This window comes from Chionomys nivalis, chromosome 3, assembly GCF_950005125.1.
Source record: "Chionomys nivalis chromosome 3, mChiNiv1.1, whole genome shotgun sequence".
In the NCBI taxonomy this organism is placed as follows: domain Eukaryota; kingdom Metazoa; phylum Chordata; class Mammalia; order Rodentia; family Cricetidae; genus Chionomys; species Chionomys nivalis.
Genome location: NC_080088.1, coordinates 50,436,405 through 50,454,568, shown reverse-complemented (window position 1 = coordinate 50,454,568; position 18,164 = coordinate 50,436,405). Strand labels below are relative to the sequence as shown.

The 18,164-nt window shown below is 40.2% G+C and overlaps 1 protein-coding gene across 1 annotated transcript in view; it reads right to left on the bottom strand.

Annotated features, from left to right (window-relative positions):
- The window catches only part of Morc1 (MORC family CW-type zinc finger 1), a 163,113-nt gene that overhangs the window by 61,628 nt on the left and 83,321 nt on the right, over positions 1 to 18,164 (bottom strand). The window contains exons 15-16 of the mRNA XM_057764639.1: positions 5,075 to 5,203; positions 3,056 to 3,158 (exon numbers count right to left, since the gene is read on the bottom strand). Coding sequence (XP_057620622.1) covers positions 3,056 to 3,158; positions 5,075 to 5,203 — 232 coding nt within the window. The remainder of the gene's footprint in view (positions 1 to 3,055; positions 3,159 to 5,074; positions 5,204 to 18,164) is intronic.

The window sequence follows — 18,164 nt, the reverse complement described above, 5'->3', positions numbered from 1 at the left end:
GTGACCATCATGCCATGTAGTAGTCAGGGACAGCTCTGGGGTTATGGAGGCTTGCACAGAAGTCACTAGATAGCCAGAGCAACCTGCATTAACACATCTTTCCCAAATGACCTGTCCTCAGTGGTTTAGTATTTGGCAATCATCCTGTCTCACAGCTTTGTGCATTTTACAACCATGAACAATTCTCATAATGGGTACAAAAAAATAACTAAGCCTTAATTCTGGAAAGCTTGGGGCCATTTTGCTTTAATTTTTTTAAAATGCCATAACTATGTTCTAGAGAGCTGAATCCGTCGGGTTGTTTTTTTTTTTTTTTTTTTTTATGAAATTGTCTAGTTTGTCTTGGTATCAGCACTAGATGCAGAGAGGAAGGAGCTGAACTCTCAGAGTGCAGTTCTGATTTGGGGCGTGGTTCTGTGCAGTAGTAGTATGAAATGCAGATGTCAACTTTTTGGGTCTCTTCTAGGTTATGAAGTTTTCTGCTATTCATACAAAGAAGCAGGGGAGAGTTGCATCCCATCACTAAAAGAGGAGGGGACAAACTTGCAGAAAATTTTTGTGTACTGGGCTCGGAAAGGGAGGAGGCTAGCAATGGGGAGAGCCTCCTGTCACTGGAAACAGGGAAGAAAATATAAGACAGATGGAAACCACCAGCTCTGCTTTTCAAGACTGCGAGTATGTATTTTTCTTGCCCCCTACCAACAGAAAGAAAGTGAAGAACTACCATCAAATTCAAGCAAGCTGTGAAAAAACACTTAATCCTGCCTTCATGTGGTGTTGCCTATTATTGTTATTTTCAAAGAAAGGTACTGCATAAACAAATCCAAAGGACAGCTACTGTATCTATAGCTACTGCCAACATGAACTCGAAGACATCTGTGGGGCAGTACCAGCACAGTGCTCTGTTTCTTGTGAGAAAAGAACCTTAAAGCCAAGTGAAGTTTTCATTCAAAACAAAGAAAATTAAGTCTTTTATTGCAATGAAGTGCATCCAACTGTCTTCCTTCAAAGATTTTTGGTCTTGAATTTTAAAATGCAGTACAACCTCTATGTATTTTGCATCCTTTCCACAATTCGGGGGTTTGGGGTTCAGTCAAATAGCAGGCATCAGTTTTGTCATGCTGGGGTTTGGTGATCCCTGAATGCAATGTAGATGAATGCAGATCATGAATAAAATGGGAGTGTGCTGGTTGCTATTTCTCAGCGACTGTGACAAAAATGTCGTTTCCCTCTGTGATCAAACTGGAAAACAAACAAGACTTCAGTAGCCTCAACAAGACTATCTCCATTTTACCTTGTCGCGGCTGCTGGCCTTGAATGCTACCATGTATAAGATGGTTTGAATTATTAAATGTATGTAGGTAAACTGGGTTCCCTGGAATGTATAGGATACTTTGTGTCTGACTCTTGGTTTCAGGTTCACCTTGAAGTGGAAATCCCCAGCATGTCACTAAGACCGCTGAGTATCTGAGATTTCTCCTCTTAGAAATGTGATGAGTTCCCAGGGCCTTTGTAAAAGTAAAATGGCGTAATGTAGAAATCCTATAGAAGAGAAAGCCATGGTGTTTCTGTCTCAGGTTCTATTGTTTACATAGACCATTGTTCATGCAAATGCCACCCACTGGCATTGACTTTGGAGGCAACAAGGAAGCAGCTTTGGACTTCCAGCTGTGTTCTCTGTACGTACAGACAATGGCATGTCTCATCTCAAGACTCAGCTCGTGCACCATTTCACTTTGTTTAGATGAATTTATTTTATATGCTTCTATCTAAACTTAACAGGGCATATATATCTCTGGGCATATGTCAAGCCCCATTCTTCAGGAAGGCAGGTCCACTCACCAAAGCTGAATAAGGTGACTCAGTGAGACCACATGACCGCTCCCTAGTCTCCACTAGGAGTCATCCTATCTACACCACTGATCTTCAGTTCCCCATGCAGGAAAGGCCGGCTCTCAATTAGATGCTTTTACAGCTTGCTAAGCCTCCTGCTGCTGTTTTATGCATATTTTATTATAATCTTTTCAGTGGAAATGAAATACAGATGGTCAATATTGTGTCAGCGTGTTTAAAGGTTCAGGGGCGTCAGGAAACTATAAATAGAAGCACTTTCTGGAGTTTAGATTTTCAAGGTCCATCAGTTTTCTGTCAAAACAACTAAATTTGTTTTACCACCCTTTGCAAGTAGTATTATCTGGATGAGTAAAAGGGACAAAGTTAATTTAGTCCTGAAGACGATTCTGCAATGCTCTGAGAGGCATCACTAGTTGCTAAGGGAAGAGGGCACGAGCATGACAGTTCAGGGTCGCCAGGAAACTGGAAGTAAAGAAGGCTGCGACGAAGAACAGCTTCCCAATAACAGCTTCTCTGGGCTTTGTTTTCAGAGCTGGATAAAAATGCTTCAACAAGAATTATGACCCTAGTGTCACTATTAGCAATAGCGGTCCTCTTACCCATTGGTCCTAAAGAGTTAGAGATGTTTGTATAGAAAGCAATGCTGGGACGAGGATGCCCCTGTTAAAAAGAAGATTAACTCTTTTTCCCTAGGGAAAGACTATTAGTCTAAATGGGCTTGTAAGAACATTGACAGTCATCAATATTTAATCAGCCCTTTTTCCCATTTAGTCTGAAATTCTTCCTCCGGCAGAGAAAGTGATGAAATCAATATATGACTTAAATAGTGAAAAAGAACACATGGCCTAAGAGTGTAGTGCCCCTGGATGTACCCTCTCAAGAACAGTTTGGTAAGATCAGGTTGTGTGCCCTGTGAACAACTGGGAAGGCAGAGTCAGAAGGCCAAGGCTTCCTGACAGAGAAGGGTGGAGCTGCACACACCCCAGGACCTGAGCTTTGTTACAGCAGATCTCCTTTAAAAGACAGAAAAATACACTAATAAAACAATATTCTCATAGGTAGCAAGGAGCTAAAGAAGGGTTTAAAAAGAAATCAGCTTCTAAGCTAAAATCTTGCTACAGCTAACATGTGCAAGGCTTGTAAGGTACACTTTGGAAATTCTACACTGATAAGGTGTTATTCAAAAACTCATCCACAGTACCTGTTTTCCAGGTTGTTGGGATTGTTAGCACAAATCCACATGTCAGGGAATTCTTCCTGGTAATTAGAAGGGGAAGGCAGGACTCTCCATTTGAGACAAAGATCTGACCATCAGGAGAAAAACATGAAAAAAGTTAACACATCGTTAAAAAACAACAGCAACAAAAACAAGTTGGTTCCGAGATGCCCGAAGTAGTAACGCGTTCACCACACATCCCATGCCTGCTGACACGGCTACTCCAGGTTTCTGTGCACTATGCGAGAAGCTTGTCAAGAAATGTGCAGACACCATCACTGCTGCAGCTCCCTCCATGTTAGATGCTGTTTCTTTGAAGCAAAGGAAACTTGCTAGATCTCATTCTCTTTTCCCCTAAGAAATCCAGTGACCTGACTCTTATAGTTTCCAGCCTAATCCAGTCTGCTCCACTTTCCATGATCAACCGTGCTAAGAAGGAAAGTGAAGATCTATAAGTCATTCACACCTTGCCCTCTTCCGTCCATATGGTCCCCTTATTCCACAACCCATTCTGATTTCTTTGTGTGTTTCCCCTTACAATTCCTCCTTTCTTTAAGATCCAAGGCACACTGCTGTCTTCAGGCTAAAGCCAAGTTTAATGCTGCATTCCCTCTTGACACAGGTAAACAATTTGTGCACTTCTGAGGTAGAAGCAGTTTGCAGAGCCAGGGAGCACCTGAACCACCTCTTACAGCCCATGGATCTTGAGAGAATGACTTAATTTCTGTTTCAGTAAAAACATCTGTAAAATATAAGATTTCTACTAGCATTTATATAAAGAGGAACTGATGATAAAATGGCTTCCCAGTATTAATGATGATGAACATAAACACAGCAGAACACTTCCTTGATCACTTAGCAAACTTGACACTTACTAGATTATATAATAACAACTTCATGACATAACTATAAGCACCAGTCTCATTTCCTAAAGAGAAGATTAATTCTCAGTGATACAATGACTGTTCCCATCCCATAGACTCTTTCACCACTGGAGACTGTATTTTAAGTACTTGGCAGGTATCAAAGATACATTCATTATTGGCCATTAAAATTGTCAGCTGGCAGGCTGTCACATACTGTCATCAGTTACCTCAGTCATACTTTCTAAACATGTCTTATATGTTCCTTGTATTAAACCACACTGCCACGTATTAGTTCAGGCGTTTACACCTGTCCCTTAGGTCTTCTTTTACAAGGAACTCTATTATCACTGGTTTGACCTTCCCTCTGTTCTGGTCCTGCACCAAGTCATCCTTCATAGAGTTGCCTTCCTTCAAGTTACTCATCAATTCCCCCGAACCACTCCCAGAAGAAGGCAAGGAGGTACTCTGCTGGCACCCACCTGTCTCCCCTGCTGAACTGCTGGGGAAGAAAGCACATTGTCTTTCATTCCAAGCCTTTCATACAGTGGCTTGAAAGCATACCCAGTGCTCCGTGACTCTCTGCTGCTATCCTTCTACTGGGAATTTTCTAATACCCCACTGCTTATCAAAGTAAAAAGTAGGCCTAGAATTCCAGACCTCATAAAGGCATTTACCCAAGAAAATGCTTCTAGCTTTCATCAGTTACTCATCCTCCACTTATTCTGGTATTAGATTACAGGATCCCTGTTAGTCTTAGAAGAGTATTACATTCAGTAGGAAAGTGGCTGCTTCTAGTCCTCCATCACAAATATTTCAAATAAGGTGCATCTCTAAGTTCGACCCTCTTTCCCTGGGCCTTACCTCCACTCAGCCTTGTCATAATGACTATCCCATATCTCTGTCATGAAATCTCTCCTCCATTTCCTCACCCCATTTTTTTTCACTGCAGGTTCAAAGAACTCCACATCCAACCCTTCCCTAGCCTGACTCGCCCTCTACTGTAGTTACTTTAAACTCTTGTCTCGACAGCAACCTCCTTAGAAGCAAACGCCATGTTTCACCCTCTTGTCCTTTCATTACCATGACTTGGACATTTAGGAAATCATGACTATCCGGCAGCTTGGCATTCAGCACTCACCACACTGTAGGATGAATGGGATAGCCATGGCTTGTCTTCTTCGGCACAGGAGAGACTCTACAGACCTGTCCATGTCTTTGCTGTGTTGGTATTTGAACTCATCCCAAAACACTGTTAAATTTCTATTACCTGAAGGAAAGAAAACAGAGAACATATAATACAAATGTTGCAAGTCAACACAGTCAAGGTGATTAACTCAAGGAAGTTTAGATGTAAGCACATATACAATATGGCTTCAGCTGTGTAGGAGCCAATACATAAATAAGAGATTGATGTGTTGGTTATCTCCAAGTCAGGTCTTTAGAGATTAAAATATGTTTGCTGATTTATCTGCTCTTGCATTTTCAAATCATGGGCAGTAAACGGGCACCATTTTTACAATGAAAATAAAGACAATAGCAGTTATAAAACATTACATCTTTATTGTTGCAATAAAACACAGTGACATTTAAAGTATTATTCTTAAATATCCCCAGGAAGAGCTGTGCTAATTACACTGTAAAGGCCACTTTTAAAATGATTGCCAGAAGTATTTATCACCCCTATCACACAGCTAGAGTTGTCTTGAACCCTTATATCATCTCTGGTTCTGGTTTCTTCTGGACTGTTTTATGTTCCTCCCTAACCCTGAGTTCTATACCCTCCTTGCTTGGAAACAGTTTTCATCTCAGGAGATTACTGGAATTTCATTAAGAAGCTGTGTTCTTATCCTTTGATCTAGGGATTGTACAGCTGTGAAAACATTACAGTATTATTAGAAGAGCAAAAATTTGGAAATAATATAAATGCCTATGAAGAACTGGTAAACTCTGTTCTCAAACTGTGGAAGAACCCTAAGCACCTTGAAGAGGAGGGAGAAAGAGCTTAATGTAGTGTCTTACCAGGCTCTGAAGACACAACTTTAAAAAAAATGATACAAGGTAAAACCAGATAATGTTTTAATGTTTTTATAACTTATAAAATATGTAAACATATAATATCAGGTTTGGCATTTTTTCTCAAAAAAGTATGGAGAAGAAAGTTTTGTTTTTATTTTTTCCTCTGTGAGTTTATTTTTTAATTGGATTTAAAATAGATTTAAAATAGAAATAAAATTGTTTATTTTTTTAAAAATTTTTTAAAAATCCAAGTTCCCACTCCCTCCCCTCCCCCCATTGCCTCCACACACCCTCTCACCTCCCCCATCCAATCTTCAGAAAGGGTAAGGCACATTGCTTTGGGGAAGGCCCAAGGCCCTCCCTACTATATCTAAACTGAGCAAGGTATACATCCTAAGAGAACAGGATCCCAAAAAGTCAGCACATGGAGTAGGGATAAATCAGTCTGCCCCAGCAATTCAACTGTCAACCACATTCAGAGGTGCAATACCACTCTTGGGCATATTCCCAAAAGATTCTCAATCATACTACAAAAGCATTTGTTCAGCTACGCTCATAGCAGCATTATTTGTAAAAGCCAGAACCGGGAAACAACCTAGATGCCCCTCAACTGAAGAATGGATAAAGAAAGTATGGCATATTTACACATTAGAGTACTACTTAGTGGTTAAAAAAAAATGGATGGAATTAGAAAACACTAATCTGGGTGAGGTAACCAAGACCCAAAGAGATGAATGTGGTATGTATTCACTTATAAGTGGATACTAGCCATAAACAAAGGACATTGAGCCTATAGTTCATGATCCTAGAGAAGATAAGTAATAAGGTGTACCCAAAGAAAAACATATATAGATCCACCTGGAAATTGGAAACAGGCAAGATTGCCTAACAAAATTGGGAGTATGGGGGTGGGGGAGAAGGGAGGGTAGAAAGGGAAGAGGAAGGGAAAAGGGGAGAGTTGAGGAGAACTTGAGAGAATGGGATAGTTGAGATGGAGGAAGGACAGAGATGAGAGCAAGGAAAGAAATATCTTGATTGAAGGAGATATTATAGGGTTAGCAGAAGCCTGGCTCCAGAGAAATTCCCCAGGACAACCCTGGCTAAGACCCTAAGGATTAGAGGAGAGGGGACCCAATCTTGACTTGCCCTGTAGTCAGACTGGTGACTATCTGTCATCACCATTAAATATCACCATAGAACCTTCATCCAGCAACTGATGGAAACAGAGGCAGAGACCCTCATAGGAGCACTGAACTAAGCTCCCAAAGTCCAATTGAAGAGTGGGAGGAATAAGAATACGAGCAAAGAGGGCAAAACCTTGATGGGTTCACCACTGAAACAGTTTATCTGAGCTAATAGGATCTCACCAACCCCAGCCAGACTGGGAAGGAAAGTTTTGTTTTTAAAAAATTAAAGGTTTATTTTTTATGAGTATGGGTGTTTTGTTTGCACATACATTTGTGTACCATGTTTACCTGGTAGAGGTACCCACAGAGACAGAAGATGTCAAGGTACCTGTAACTAGAATTACAGGTGGCATGAAATGCTATGTGGGTTGCGGGGGATAAACTTGGGTCTTCTGCAAGAGCACTACGTGCTTTTAACCATCTCTCCGACAGCAAATAAAGTTTGAATGGCAGATATCTTTAGAGAAGAAAAGATGCTATGGGCAAGGCAAAGGAAGATACTTTACTTGTTACTTCACTGTTTATGAACACTTTTAGTATTTTTACATGTTGCATGCACTATTTTTAAAAGGGTCTTTAATAAAAAAAAATGCAAGAACAGTATTTTATTATGTTTGCCCAGGATGAGAACCACTGCCTGGCTGTTTTGGCTATGTGACTTCTGAAGTACACCTATAGGGAACCCTGTCACCCATGCACACATTGCCAAAAGTGTGTAATGAACTCTAACCCTCAGAGATACTGGGAATGTGGCCATTCTTCCAGCAACTTTCACATACGACCATGCAATCACATAGAGTGCAGGCAAACAATTATTTATACCTACTATCCCTGTAAAAGCTCTGGGTCTACATGCTCAATTTTAAGACCAGCAGGCCAAAAGGTCAATCTTCAAAAGAGATTATCTTCATGGGCCAGGTTAATAAAAAGGCCTCACAGACCCTTAGATTCCCATCTTGCCTCCTCATTAAATTTCTCCTTCAGTCTTTCCTCCGAATCTTCCCTAGGTGTCTGCCTGGTGAACTTTCAATTCAGGCTCAGTTTCTGCCCTTTGCTTGTTAGGTGTCCTTAAAATCCCAATTTAACTAAGGAGGACTGGGGCAGTATGAATGACAATGCTCCCCCCATAGGCTCATATATTTGAATGCTTGGTCACCAGGGAGTGGCACTATTTGAAAGGATTAGGAGGTGTGGCCTTGTTGGAGGAAGTGTGTCACTCGGGGTGGGCTTTGAGATTTCAAAAACTCGAACCAACAAGGGTTGGAGAGATGGCTCAGTGGTTAAGAGCACTGCCTGCTGTTCCAAAGGTCCCGAGTTCAATTCCCAGCAACCACATGGTGGCTCACAACCATCTGTAATGAGATCTGGTGCCCTCTTCTGGCCAGCAGACATACATGCAGGCAGAGTACTGAGAATAATGTATATATAATAAATAAATAAATCTTTAAAAAAAAAAAACTCGAACCAGGCCAAATGATTCTATCTCTCTGTCTCTCTGCCCGCCCCACTCTCTCTCATCCTACTGCCTGCAGATCCAGATGCAGATCCAGAACTCTGAGCTGCCTCTCCAGCACCATGTCTGCTTGTGTGCCTTGATGTTTCCTGTCATGCTGATAGTGGACTAGAGCTCTGAGACCATGAGCAAGCCTTCAAGTAAGTGCTTTCTTTTAAAAGAGTTGCCGTGGTTATGATGTCTCTTTGTATCCATAGAACACCGACCTGGACAATGACCTTGAAATTCTGATCCCACTGTCTGCATTTCTGAGTGCATGCATAAATGAGTTTGGTTTATGTGGTTACTGGGAATTAAAATCAGGGCCATGGGATGTGAGAATAACTCTCTACCAACTGAGCTGTATCCCCAGTAGCCCTGTTCTTCTGTCTTAGTCCACCTCATTCTCCACTTCTCAAGCTTCCAAAGCACTACTCTCTTGTATTTGAAGTAGCTCATGAAAGTTTGTTTCTCTGATTTTCATATTAACTATTTTATCTTTGCTATCTCAGGGGTGTTCTATAGATTTAAAAGACATAGAGTACTGTAGTAGTCTGGATGAAAATGACCCCCAAAGACTCAAAGGGAGCAGCATTATTGAAGTTGGGGCCTTGTTGGAGGAAGTGTGGCCACTGGAGATGAAGTGTGTCACTGTGCGGGGGAGGGGGGACTTTGATGTTGCAGAAGCTCAAGTAAGGCCTAATGGCTTACTGTCTCTTCCTGCTGCTTTCAGATCTGGATGTAGAACTCTAGTTACCTCTCTAGTGCCGTGTCTACCTGCTTTCTTTCATGCTTGCCACCATGACAATAATGGATTAAACCTCTAAACTGTAGGCCAGTCCCAATTATATTTTTTCCTTCATATCAGTTATCGTGGTCATGGTGTCCCTTCACAGCAATAGAAACCCTAAAACAAGTATATTCTGATTATGATACATATTATTTACAAAGTTCTGGGCAAGCAGCAACTTTTCTTATCCATCAAGTGCATGCTGGGCAGGCAAGATGGCTCAGTAGACAAAAGTGCTTGGTACCAAGTCTGGCAATGTGAGTTTGTCCCTAGGATGCACACAAGAGAGCCACATCCTCTATACATGTGTCCCTAGACATAAGATAAATAAATGCAATAAAAATAATAAAACTACAATTATAAAAATAAATTATGACAGTAACTTGCCTTCTAGGATTAATATAAAGATAAAATGTGAGACACATTAATACAAAGAATGAAAATATTCTGGGAAGAGAGAGAGGAGGGTGCTCTCAAACCTGTCTCACCATCGAGACAGAAACATCATTGGCAGAATCTTTAGTGTAACTATTTTGCAACATTAGAGCCTATCAGGATTACAAAGTCAGTTCAGCTCCTAACTGGTAGTCCCTACCCAACCTATACTCCTTATCCTGTAGCAGACAGCTGTGCTGATGTCCCTGGAACAGCTGGTGCATACCTTGAAAACTCTAGAATAACAAAAACACTCTGCTTTCCCATTATCTCTGCTTAGGATCTGAAGAGGCCAAGGATGCAGTAGGGCCACTGATGTCACACATCTCCATTGGTTACAATGACTTCCAGGAGATCTGAGGAACTACTACCTTTCTCTTCAAAACCCTTCTCTGTTCCGTGTTCTTTCCTTTTGGGATCTATGTCTAGTGAGCTAGACTTAAAAACAACAATGTGTATAAGACAAATATAAGTGACCAGAAGGTGATGGAAGATCAGAAATGCCTGAGAAGACTTACATTTACACCTTAGGCTGATCCTCTACAAAGAGACCTTTCCTACAACAAAACCAACACAAAACATAAGACCAGCAAAGGTGAAAACCATGTCCAGAGTTACAATACCAGCAGATTCCAAACCATAGTTTTCAAGAACAACATCAGCAGGCATACAAAACAAAGAGAACACTAAACCAACAGAAGCCATCCACAGAAAACATCTACAAAGACTTTAGAGAAACTTCTAAAGAGGGAGGAAAGTCAAGAAATGATGTAGGTGGGTCTTCTTTCTATGTGTTAATTTCATTGGTTAATAAAGAAAACTGATTGGCCTGATAGGTCAGAACATAAGTGGGTGGAGCAGACAGAACAGAATGCTGGGAGGACGGGAAGTGAGGCACACGCCATAGCTCTCCTCTCTGAGACAGACACCATGGAGCCAGCCACCAGGTCAGACATGCTGAATCTTTCCCGGTAAGCCACCACCTCGTGGTGTTACAAAGATTATTAGAAATGGGTTAATCAAGATGTGAGAGTTAGCCAATAAGAGGCTACAGATAACAGGCCAGGCAGTGTTTAAATGAATACAGTTTGTGTGTTGCTATTTCGGGTGTAAAGCTAACCACGCGGGAGCCGAGCAGGACGAAAGCAGACCTGCTCACCTCCTTTCTACAAAGAAAATGATGTAAAACAAAATGAAAGTACCAGAGAAACATAGATCTAAAAAAAAAAAAAAGGCAAGAAGGAATTCTGGAGCCAAACCACTTATTAGCACTGCCAGAGACGTTCAAGCGAAGATTCTAGCAGGCAGAAGAAGGAGCCAGTGAAGTTGAAGACACAGTAATAAAAATGATAATTCTACTTACCTGAAGAGCAGAAAGGAAAATGACCCAAAAAGAGGGAACGGAGCCTAAGAGACCAGGATAACACACCAAGTGGGCCAACACACTTGCTGCCAGAGCTCTAGAAGGATGGGCAGCTAGGAAGATGACTCAGCTGGCAAAGCAACGGCTATGCAGGCGTGGGCATCTGAGTGCAGATCCTCCATACTCAGTTACATGTGACAGAGCATGCCTGTGGTCAGCACTGAAGAGGCAGAGACAAGATCGCTGGGTGGCGATGGCTGGACAGCCTAGCCCAATCAGTGAGCTCAGGGTCAGTGAAAGACACTGTGACAAAGACTAAAGCGAAGAGTCATGAGGAAGAGACCGGGTGTCACCCTCATGCCTCTGACTGCATGCTCACAAACATGGCACTTACCTGCTCACTCATACTACAGAGAGTGAGTGAGCTCCAGAAAAAGGGAAAACATAAACAAAGGTCATCATATTAATAAACAATGACCGACTTTTCCCATATGTGATTAAAGGCATGAACAAAAATATCACATCCTAGAACCTCTAGGTAGTACAAACTCAAACATATAACAATACCCAGTATAATCATGGTGTTCAAAGACAAAGACAGGAGTATAAGCAATGCTGAGTGGTAGAGGCTGTTAGTTGTAGTGTGTGTGCATGTAGTATGTGTGTACATATGTGTGTGTGTGTGTATATATATATATATATTGTAAATAGATTTGTTTTCATGCAATATAATCTGATTACAGTCTTCCCTCCCCCAACTCCTCCCAGATCCTTCCCACCTCCCCACACAACTAACCTCATGCCCTTTCTTACTCTCTTTAGAAAACAAACATGAAAACAAAATAAACAAATAAGTCAGAATTTTAAAAAAGAAAAAGCAGAAAGACACATACACACAGAGTAATATTACAGAAGTAAAGCTGCTATATATTCAAAGTAAACTGCTGTAACTTTAGTGTATTAAATATGATGTACACAAAGCAAATGGCTAAAGAACATATGTGACAGAGATTAGGAACGGAATGTCAGGAACAGTAGTGCATGCCCATAATCCCAGAGCCCTGAAGGTGGAGGCAGCATTACAAGTCTGAGGCCAGCCTGGGCTGCATAATGAGACCTCATCTAGAAAAAAATTAATGAGAAAGGAATATAAATGTGTCATTACAATTATTAGGCAGACACAATGGAAGAAAGTAAAACAAGAGACAAGAAACAAATACAAAGTTGTAAGGCATCCAGAAGACAATTAGCACAATGACCAAAGCCCCTCTTTATTAGAAATTACTTTTGTGTAAACAGAATGTAGGCTCCATTCAAAAGCCACACATTAGAAAGAATTAAAAATATGATTTCCATAAGTGCTGTCTAGATGCAAATTAGCTGCAAATGAGACAATGAAGAAAGATATCTTTTTTGATACCGAGATGGAAAATGGTTACAAAGAAAAGTACAAAAAAAGGATATTTCCTGCAAAAAAAAAAAAAAAAGCCAAAATAGAAAAAGCATGGCTCTGCAAACATTAAACAAAACAGATTTAAAAGTAAAACAGGTCACAAGAGACAATGAAGAACCTTATATGTTAATAAGACTCAACAGAGCAAGATGATCAAAGAATCGCAGACAGATGCACCTGACAATAAGCTGAAGACAAACAGGAAGAAAACTGGTGAAGTTCTAAAAACACTTTTACGAGAGACAAGCACTTTACTCTTAACACAGTGTTTATGCTCCTTAAGATCCAATTTTAGACAGAAATAAGTATATAGAAGTTTATTCATTTCATCTGGGTTTTCCAATTTGTTGGTGTATGGTTGTTCATAACAGTCTACTGGGGCTTTGTGTTTTTATAGCACTGGCTTTAGCGTTTCATTCATTCTTTCTGTTCTTGGGGACTTCTCCTTTTTTCTTGCTCTAAATAAACACTTGCCTGTATATTATTTATTAAAAACCACTTTTAAAGGGCAAATAGAAAATGAATAAACAAAACCAGAAATATATACTATAATGAAGTAACCAGATTTTAAGATAAAGTTCCAAGAGCTTTAAGAAGATAGAGCAGTAGGCAGCCATGTTCGTGCCACTGTTCTGTAAGAGCAGCAAGAACCAGTGGCCATGGTCACTTCGTGGGTGGGAGTGCAACAAACTGAGATAGAAATGCCAGACAAGAGAAATCGCAAGGGACGGACTGAAAGCATCTCAGGAAGAGACAGCGGCGAGGTTGTCCTCCTGTCCACATGTGTGAATTCATAACGAAGGCCTTATGGCATAGATGGCAGCAACCTACAAGGCACCTTGCCAGAGGAATTTCCAGCTTCTAATGCTGCTGGGAAACAACTTTCCGCTGTCGCCCCCTACAGGACGTTTTTATGACAGTCAGAGTTAATGACTGTGCCGGTCCCTGTAACCCCAGACATGCAGCAGCCCCTCACCCGTGAAGAAATTCAGGTAGCACAGTGCAGTTATTCTCTGTTTTCCCTTTTGCCTCTGCAATCAGTGGTCTCGTATGCATCACAGGAATACGGTTTAAATAATATGGCTTAGAGCCAGGTATGAGTCCTCCCACCTATAATTCTAGCATTCTACTGGCTGAGGCAGGAGGATTACTATTTGTTCAAAGATCACCTAAACCACATAGTGAATTTCAAGTGAGCCTAGATTAAAATGTGTGACCTTGTCTCAAAACAAACAAACAAACTAGCCCATAAATAATGAAAATAAGTAAATAAATACACAGAGCAGGGATAAAGTTCTGTGGAACAGCACTTGCTAACCAGAAAAAGGCCTTAGGTCAGATTCTAGTATCTGCTGCAGCTTCAGCAAACTCCTTTTCTGCAACCTTTGCAAGGGCTTCCCTCAGTACCAAGAATAAAAAGCAAACTCTGTAGTCAGAATGTTCAGGGTGGCCAGGTGGTGGTGGTGCACACCTTTAATCCCAGCACAGCAGATCTCTGAGTTCAAGGCCAGCCTGGTCTAGAGAGTGAGTTCCAGGACAGCCATGACTACACAGAGAAACCTTGTCTCGAAAGCAACAATAACAACAAAAGAACTCCCAGGGTTTCTTTTGCTTTCTCTCTTCCATTCTAAATTAATCCCAATCTTCTTCGCTGATGGCCTACTACACTTTAGCTATCCTCAACACAATGAACCTTTCCAAACTCAGGAAAGAGATAAAAATACGTGTGGTATACATAGCATGTTCTCTGACTATAATAAAAATAGAATTTCATATCATTTTAAAAACAAAACAAGCAAAGCCCCACTAAGTCAGTAATGGTGGTGTGACTGGTGTTCCGGGACTCAAAAGCCTGGGAACACCCCTCCCTGCTTCTCCTCTTCCCCTTCAGCCCTCTCACATGATCCCTATGCTCCCAATTTACTCAGGAGATCTTGTCTTTTTCTACTTCCCATGTAGATTAGATCCATGTATGTTTCTCTTAAGGTCCTCATTGCTATCTAAGTTCTCTGGGATTGTGATTTGTAGGCTGGTTTTCTTTGCTCTATGTTTAAAAACAACTTATGGGTGAGTTACATATAATGATTGTCTTTCTGGGTCTGGGTTACCTCACTCAATATGATGTTTTTTAGCTCCATCCATTTGCCTGTAAATTTCAAGATGTCATTAATTTTTTTTCTGCTGTGTAGTACTCCATTGTATAAATGTACCATATTTTCCTCATCCATTCTTTGGTCGAGGGGCATTTAGGTTGTTTCCAGGTTATGGCTAGGACAAACAATGCTGCTGTGAACATAATTGAACACATGTCCTTGTGGCACAATTGAGCATCCAAAAGTGCTATTGCTGTGTCTTGAGGAAGGTTGTTTTCCTAATTTTTTGAGAAATAGCCATATTGATATCCAAAGGGCTGTACCAGTTTGCACTCCCACCAGCAAGGCAGGAGTGTTTGAACAGTGCACTATTAAACACTGTCCTCATTTGGTTTCTGTTGCTATGATGAAACACTGACTGTGGTGGTTTGAAAGAAAATGGCTCCCAAAGGGAGTGCCACGATTAGGAGGTATGGCTTTGTTAGAGTAGGTGTGGTCTTGCTGGAGAAAATTCTGTAGGGGTCAGCATTGAGGTCTCAATTAATATCTCCCAGGGTCTACAAACTTCCTGCTGCCTGCAAGATACAGAATTCTCAGATAACATGTCTGCCTGTGTGCTGCCATGCTCCCACCATGATGACAATGGACTAAATCTCTGAAACTCTAAGCAAGATACCTCAATGAAATGGGTTCCTTTGTAAGAGTTGCTGTGGTCATGGTGCCTTTCCACAGCAATGGAAACCCTAAATAAGACACTGACCAAAAGCAACTTTAGGAGGAAAATATTAATTTAGCTTCCACTTCTACACATAGTTCATCACTGAGGTAAATCAGGGCAGGAAGTGAAGCAGAACCACTGAGGAATGCTGCTTACTGGCTTGCTCCCCATGACTTGTTCGATTTACTTTCTTATACAATCCAAAACCACCTGTCCAGGGATAATACCGTCCACAGTCAGCTACGACCATCAATCATTAATCAAGTATGCCTCAGAAACGTGATTATAGACCAGTCTAATGGAGGCAGTTCTTCAAGTGTGGGTCTTTCTTCCTAGATGACTGTAACATGTATGAAGTTGACAAACAAAAATAACAGGAAGACCCAATGAATCAAAGAAGAAATAATGAAGAAATTAGAAAATACTTACCAACAAATGAAAACAAAAAATGCAATATACCAGCATTTCTGACAAGATCAAAGCAATGTTGTGAAAGAAATTGTAATTATAAGGAATCATAAAAAATGATGATCTTACCAGGTAATGGTGATGCACACCTTTAATTCCAGCACTCAGGGAGGCAGAGACAGACAGATCTGTGAGTTTGAGGTCAGCCTGGTGTACAGAGTGAGTTCCAGGACAGCCAGAGATACACAGAGAAACCTTATCTAGAAAAAAAAAAATGATGGTCTTACCAGGTGGTAGTGGTGCATACCTTTAATCCCAGCACTCTGGAGGCAGAGGCAGGTGGAACTCTGTAAGTTCAAGGCAAACCTAGTCTACAGAGCAAGTTCCAGGGCAGTTAGAGCTATGTAAAGAAATCTTGTCTCAGGAAATAAATAAATAAATAAATAAATAAATAAATAAATAAATAAAACAATGATGATTTCAAGTCAAAACCCAAACTTAATAATAAAGAACTAGGGGAGTAGGGGTCAACTCAACCTAAAGTTGGCAGAAAGAGGTAAAGTTCAGATAAAAGATGAACTAAATAAAAAAGAACATCAATAAAATTTTTGTTCTCAAAAAATTTAAATGACTGACAAACATTTGAAAGATGAACTGAAAAGAGATTCGACTCAATAAAATAATGAATGAAGAAATGGACATGACTACAAATTCTACAGAAAAAAAAAAGGATACTACTATGAACAATGACATAGTAGTGAATAGGAACTGTACATGTAATGACCAAATCCCCCCAAAAGGCAAATCCTACCAAGAAGAAACCAGGAGGAAAGAGAACATGTTGAACAGACTGACAATGAGTAAGGAATCTGAATCTGTAGTGAAAATCATGCCCTGGGGCGGGTGCTTGCATACCCTGAAGCAGGTGCTTGCCTCTAGGTTTCTTTTCCTGTTGCTGTGGTAAAATACTCAACAAAAGCAACTTTAAGGAGAGAGGGTTTGTTTCAGCCCAGAGTTGAAGGTCAATAGGGCAGAGACAGCAAGGCAGCAGGGGCTTGAAATAGCCAGTCCCATCACCTGCACAGTGAAGATTCTAGAGCAGGGAATGCATGCCTTCATGCAGCATTCTGGGTCTCCCTGGGGAGTTTAGGTTCCCATGCCCAGAGATGGGTCCCATGCACAATTAACAAAGGTCTTCCAAAGGTAACACCCACAGGCATGACCAGAGGCACATCTCCCGGGTGTTTCTAGGTTCTCTCAAGCTGAAAATAGACATTGACATCAGATTTATTCAAAGAAAAGCTAAGATGAAATCTTCTCAAACTTTTTTAAAGAAAAAACAACAAAAATCCTGAAGAGGCAGAAACACTCATTTGTAAACTCGTTCTATGAAGGAGGCATTACCCTGATGCCAATTCTATAACAAAGTCCTACAAAGAAAGGAAATTACAAGTCAACATTCCCCTAACATAGATGCAAAGATTCTCAATAACATACCAACAAACTGAATTCAACTGTGTATTAAAAAGAATATATTTCTTTTAAGTCAAATACTGGGTTTCTAACTAGAATCATTAGGCAAGAAAAAGAATAAAAGTATTCAAATGGAAAGAGCAAGGTAAAATTGACTCTACATCTGATATAAGCTTACTATCTAGAATATACTACACATGCTGAAAACCTGTTAGAACAAGTAAACAAACTGAACAAAGTATAACAGAAGAAAATAATCACTGTCCACAAATTGATTAAACTTTTATAAACAAAAAGCAATCCAAAAAGAAGGCTAATAAACTATTTAATTAATAATAAACAGCATCAAAAAGAGTAAAATATTTAGGAACTAACAGTGAAATATGAGAACCTTTTAAACAAAAGCTATCAAACATTTATAAAGAATTTGAATAAGATATAAGTAGAGAGACGCATAATATTTACATAGTGTGAGATTTATGATTAATTCCAATATTCTCCCAAAATCTATATATTATTTAACCCAGTTTCTATAGAAATGCCAATGTCTTCTTTTCTTAAATAGAAAAATCCATCTAGTCAAAAGAATCCTGAAAGAGAATAAAGTTGGAGAAATCATGCTTTCTAACCTCAAGCCTTTCTAACATGGATCATCTAAATTCTAAATATTACACCATGGACATGAGGATAGACATGTAACACGACCGCATCCAAACACTCACATAGACGACCAAATTATTTCTGGAAAAATTGCAAAATTGTTCAACGGGAAGAAAACAATCTTTTGAATAAATTGTGCT